Source organism: Anoplophora glabripennis, unplaced genomic scaffold (genome assembly GCF_000390285.2).
Source record: "Anoplophora glabripennis isolate ALB-LARVAE unplaced genomic scaffold, Agla_2.0 scaffold1834, whole genome shotgun sequence".
In the NCBI taxonomy this organism is placed as follows: Eukaryota; Metazoa; Arthropoda; class Insecta; order Coleoptera; family Cerambycidae; genus Anoplophora; species Anoplophora glabripennis.
Window position 1 is genome coordinate 18,927 of NW_019418264.1, and position 6,439 is coordinate 25,365.

At 35.6% G+C, this 6,439-nt stretch overlaps 1 protein-coding gene across 1 annotated transcript; it reads left to right on the forward strand.

Annotated features, from left to right (window-relative positions):
- Positions 1–398: 398 nt before the first annotated feature.
- LOC108915918 (zinc finger protein 92-like) lies at positions 399–4,412 on the forward strand (the record flags this gene model as incomplete). Its single annotated transcript, XM_018722075.1, has 4 exons — positions 399–726; positions 851–1,141; positions 1,198–1,466; positions 3,973–4,412. Coding segments are annotated over exons 1-4 (1,237 nt in total), but the record flags the coding sequence as incomplete, so codon positions are not given.
- Between the last annotated feature and the right edge of the window lie 2,027 nt (positions 4,413–6,439).

The following is a 6,439-nucleotide window of genomic DNA, read 5'->3' on the forward strand; positions in this document are numbered from 1 at the left end:
AAGGAGGTCCCACAAAGCGCCTACACCGGCCGCATTTGCGGTCGGGGTAGACGACGGATGGGGCCCACCTACGAAGGCTGTCCAGGCCTACACGAGATGAGGCAGGATAAAGAGGGATAATCCCCCTCGATCCCAAATCATTGAGGCCAATTTCTAGCCATAGAATAATGGCGCGCCCCCAGTGTAATGTAGTGTATTTGGTCAGGTCCAGGGGCTTTTCTGTTTTTTAGGTGTCTTACTATTTGTCTGAGTTCGTCTGGTGATTGATAAATATGCCCGCCATACAACCGACAATGATTGTGAACGCGCCCCAGCTTTTGACGTTTGGGAACATTGACACAATTAAATTAAAAATGGTAAAATAAAATCATAAAATCAAACATATGCGCCATAAGATGGCCGTCAGTTATCATTTATAAAAAAAACTATTTTGATATTGATATTCTAAAGTTGTGAGTAATCCGGAAATGTTTTGTAAATAATCGGTAAATGCTGATTGGCAACCCTGCCTACACCGCCACAAGAAGGATCAAGAAGCCAAGAAGGTTAGAATTGACGGGTGACGAGTTTATGTTCTTTTTATACTCGAAAGAAGATTGTTGTAAAGCAATGAGTGATGTTAAGGAGACTTCGTGTAGACTTTGCATTAAATCTATAATAGATACAAGTTTTGAAGTGGTAGACAACGTTATCATAGACATTTTAGATGTTCTTTTGCTGAAATTGGTAAGTCTGTGAAATCTAATTAGATTAGATCCTAGCAGTCTTAAATGTAAACCAGTTTTTAGTATTTAATTGTTATTTTCCACTACACTTATTTTCCTTCTGTTTAAACTTGCATATTTTTCAGAAATTTGATAACGAGAACAAAGAGGTTATATGTAGCCTTTGCAGGAGAAAGTTAAATGCGGCGTTAGAATTTAAGTCGACCTGTCTGAATACCGATAACATAATTATTCCTTATGTGGATAGCGAAAAAATGTTACAGCTCGACTTAAGAGAAGTGTACATGCAGGAAAAGGAAAGCGAGTTAGTTTGCAGTCAGAAAATATGTCGATTGTGTATGCACCCAGTAGAAAGTGAAGTTAGGTGCATAGGTGAAGAGGAACTTGAAGCCATCGAGAAATTGGCTCCTGAAATGGTATCAATGATATTAAATAGTTACATTTTTTGCAATTTAATGAAACTACTTTGCAGAATATAAATATCATCAACGATCCCGTTGTATGTAAGGAATGCTTTGATTCTGTGTGTACCCACAACAATTTCCTAAAAAATTGTTTGGAAGCACAGGAAACAATTAGAGGTATTTTTAATAGTGCAGAAACAGTAAGTGAGATAGACACGTCACCATCTGATTTATTCATTAAGACTGAGAACTTGGACAAAGAATTCGATATTAACGAGATGGAAATGTCTATCAAAGCTGAAAGTATCGACATAAAATCCGAAGATGAGGAAATTAGGTAAGAGAAGATTATTTTAACATTAATTTTAAAAATAAGTCCGTGGTTCTAATACTTCGTGAATATGTACCATCTGACGATAAACTAACAAATTATAAGATTACGTTGGTAAATAATCTTCAAGAGGTTAACAAATTATTAGGAAAAAATGTAAGATCGTTATAAAACAATCCGTATATCTTTAAATCAGATACAGTGGCGACCCGTGGGTTTGACTACAGGGGGGGGGGGGCATTTTGAAGAGAGGAGGTATATGCGTGGAGCTGTGGGTGGTTCTTATATTGATTTGACTGATTTGACTGATTTTTCAAAATATTCCATTGATGTTTGTATTTTTGCTAGATCTCTTTGAATTTTTTGTAACTGGTTGTACAAAATATCCACATGCGGCATAACTTGCCCAAAAAATGTCGTTCAATTCATAGCGATACAATAAAACCATTTGAGTTTGTGTTGAAATATCGGTTGCATTATCACACATAATTGGGCTCCCTACAATTTTCTCTGCATACTTCAAACATGCACTGTAATAGTTCATCGTGTATAGTTTTTGAGGTTCCTTTAAAAACATGGGCATCACTAGGATGTTATTTAAAACGGGAACAATTTTTGTACTGTAGTCTGGCAAGTCTAAAAATACTCCTTTGTTTATCGAGTCACTTTGTTCACTATGTCTATGAAGAGGAAGGTTACATGTACCACATAGTTTTAATATATAATTTTTGAGAGAAGCAATCGATTTTCCTTAACTGTTCGATTATGCAAAGCACTACTTAAACAAGAAGCAATATTTACTCTTCCTAAAAGTGGAAAACTCACCAAGTTATTTTCGTGTTTAGGAGAATTTTCATGTTTTTTAATTTTGTCCGGTAAATGTTTCAAATCAGAAACTCCAGTTTTCGTCCAGTTTTCTTCGCCTCCTCCAAACAATAAACATACAAAATTTGTTTTGTCGCAACCACAGGGCCTTATCATAAATGTTTTTATCGAATTTGCGAATAAAAACCGGCCTACTTTCTGCACCTGAACTATATCCAACACTGGCGTTGGACTTCTATTTTTTTTTCAAATCGACTTTTTCTTCTACACTTAAATTACTAATAGCAAGTTTTTTTATTTCACAAACCCTCGTTTTAAACTTCAACTTATAAAATATAATTTCTTAAAAAGAGCCAAAGTAAAAACAGAACACTTATAACCACACTTCAGTGAAACGGGTTACTGCCACATGAAGTCCAAAAGGAAGCATGCGAGTCTGTCGTGCCAATTTGTCGCATGATATGTAGAAATATGCTTGCACGATGGACTCATATTTCAGCGTCTGCGATGGAGTGGGGATTGCACGGTCAAAGGTAACTCTTTGGTACGATCATAGATGGCAGATGGCATTAAGCTGAGCCACGTTCACGGAGTACATACACTTTATGCAACCAACTTAACATCCAAGGCATATTGAATGTATGCTATTTAGATTTTTTATTGATTTAAGGAAATAAATCATTTAAAGTTTACAATTTGAAAATATCTGATCAGGCATGGGTACAAAGAATGGTGTGTTTGGTTTCATTCATTCAATGAATTTTTTTTACTTTGGGCAGAAATCGTAATTTTCTTGGAACGAAAACGATAGATCTCTCACCGAGTTACAAAACGATTAGTGGTTATGTAAGTAGATCGCAAGGAAAAAATAAATTTTTAGGCTATTTTAAAGGTATCGGCCTAATTCAAATTTGAAAAATATCTTATCAAATAAAGTCAAACAAAATCCAGACCAGAAATCTAGATATGCAAAAGGTGTCTAAATTCGTAGACAAGATTCTTAACAGTTGATATTACAGGAAATGAATTATTGGCTACATGCCCCAACTGGCATCTAATACACAACACCAATATCTAGTAACATCTACAGTCGAGCCGTTGGATCTTTACTTTCTGGTCATCAAGCGTAATGGTATGAACTGAGATTTCAAACGAGGTCAAATCAGCAGTTGTGTTCATGAATTACTGTTTATTTAGAAATAGTGAGGATTCACATTTGTATAATGAAAACATGTTTTGTGATTTTTTGCATCATAACATCAACCAAAACCAAACAAACTTAGGCTCAATACTGAAATAACGACAGAGCTCGTAGAAAATTAGGTCAATCAATAGAGGTTTTGTTTGTGACAAAAATACTAGTGGCAGAGGGTCTGCTATCATATTTATTTATTTATTTATTTATTTATTTATTTTATTTATTTATTTGAAGATGTTACTATCCTTTTCAATAACACATATTTCAATCAAGTCTAAGGGTGACGACGACAGAAATGACAGCAAGCACTGAATTGTTCCGGTACGGGGGTACAAATGTATAATTAGTCAATAAAAACATCTCATTAACTTCAAATGGAAATATGCCCATTTATTAGTCATTTTTTGTAAAACGCAACATTTTGGCATGTGTATATATAAAAATTAAAACTTGATTTTTAAAAATACCCTGTATGTTCAATTTTTTCAGCGACACGCCACTGCAGTGCTGCGATAAGGTACCATTCGAGGAGAGTGTCTGTAAAAATGAAGAAGAGGATGGATATAAACAGCAGAATGGATCAGAAATGAACACCAAGCAGGAGCACAAAGTATTGTACAAATGTGATAAATGCATTTACGAAACTGGAAGTGAGATTCCTTTTACCGCACACTTTGTGAGACACGAGAACGATTCGGAAGTGTATAAATGTGAATCGTGTGAGTATAAAACTGAAAATAAGAAATCACTTCAGAGGCACCGGGTGAGGCATAAAGACCCTTCGAAGGTTCAAACGTACAGGTGTAACGACTGCGATTACGAAACTAAATACAAACGTTACATTAAAAAGCACCAACTGAAACATAAAGATCCTTCGCAGCTTCAAATGTTCAAGTGTAACGACTGCGATTACGAAACTAAATACAAGGGTGATATGAAAAAACACCAACTGAAACATAAAGATCCTTCGCAGTTTCAAATGTACAGGTGTAACGACTGCGATTTCAAAACTATATACAAGGGAAGTATCAAGCCGCACCAACTGAAACATAAAGATCCTTCACAGGTTCAAATGTACAGGTGTCAGGACTGTGATTACGAAACTAAATACAAGAGTCATATCAAACAGCATCAACTGCAGCATAGAGATCCTTCCCAGGTGCAATTGTACGGGTGTAACGACTGCGATTACGAAACTAAATACAAGGGTGATATGAAAAAACACCAACTGAAACACAAAGATCCTAAGCAGGTGCAAATGTACAGGTGTAAAAACTGCAATTACGAAACTAAATACAAGGAAGTCTTCAAACGACATCAACTGACGCATAAAGATCCTTCCAAGGTTCAAATGTACAGGTGTAACGACTGCAGTTACGAAACTAAATACAAGCGTTATATCAAACGGCATCAACTGAAGCATAAAGATCCTTTACAGGTGCAAACGTACAGGTGTAATGACTGCGATTTCGAAACTAAATACAAGGATTACATCAAAAAGCACCAACTGAAACATAAGGATCCTTCCCAGGTTCAAATGTACAGATGTAACGACTGCAGTTACGAAACTAAATACAAGTATGCTGTCAAAAAGCACCAACTGAAACATAAAGATCCTTCACAGGTTCAAACGTACAGGTGTAATGACTGCGATTTCGAAACTAAATACAATGATTACATCAAAAAGCACCAACTGAAACATAAAGATCCTTCCCAGGTTCAAATGTACTGGTGAAACGACTGCAGTTACGAAACTAAATACAGCAAAGATATGAAAGGATACCAATTAAAGCATAGAGATCCTTCGCAGGTTCAAACGTACAGGTGTAATGACTGCGATTTCAAAACTAAATACAAAAAGATTATTAAATAGCACCAACTGAAACATACAGATCCTTCGCAGATGCAAATGTACAAGTGTAGCGACTGTGATTACGAAACTGAAAACAAGTATGCTGTCAAAAACCAACTGAAACATAAAGATCCTTCACTGCTTCAAATGTACAACTGTAGCAACTGCAATTTTGAAACTAAATACAAAGAGTATATCAAAAAGCATCAAAACCGAGCATAGGGAGGGAATTGAGGACACCTCAGTTGATGCACAAAAAAAGGTTTGCAGGTGTGAATTGTCACCCTTTGTTCGCATCATGCGGATCATTAAAATGATTCGAATTGCCCACCTCCAGTTAAGGTTAGTGAGTAACACGTAATTACGAAATTGCTGTCGCTACAATCAAGCCTAGATGAGAGCAAGTATTCAAGTTTTAAAGGAGAAGAAGATTTATACGTTCAAACTATGCATTTGTCTTTTAATTTTACAATGCATATAAATCAGAACCATATGGAAGTGATAATTTGTTCTTTCGAGATAGATTACGTAAATTCGTAAGAAATGTGGTTTTCTACAGTGTGTTTTAAAGGATTTTAGGGTATTCGTCACTACGGTATGTGCCTACCGCCTTCTATACCTGTATCCGGAATTCACAGAGAAGTGCTCGAATGAGATTTCCGTAACGTCAGACGTCGGATAGAATCAGGAGAATCTGTAAATCAGAGGGAAACCCAATGCAACTTCTCCCTCCTTGCACATGGCCGTTATAAAAAACGGGTGAGTTGTTTGAGAAACAAAGATTGGTAATTACATATTTACTTTGACATGTCTACTTTGTATAAGAACATTTTAACGTTTAAGAGAAAGACATACGAGGTCGAACAGTGAAGTGTTCTTCCAGTGAAAAACTTTACATTGTTTAATATTATTCGTTTCTTTTTTATTGAAATATTATACTGAATTGTTTAATAAAGAGATTCTACTTTTTTCTAATTGAGATAATTTCAAATTCTTCATTAAGTTAGTTGCAGATAGAGACTATACCGACTACTGTGATGTGGTTATTACTGTGGTTTTCGTAATTCTCTTATTACTGTGGTTATTATAATTTAAGTGACAAAT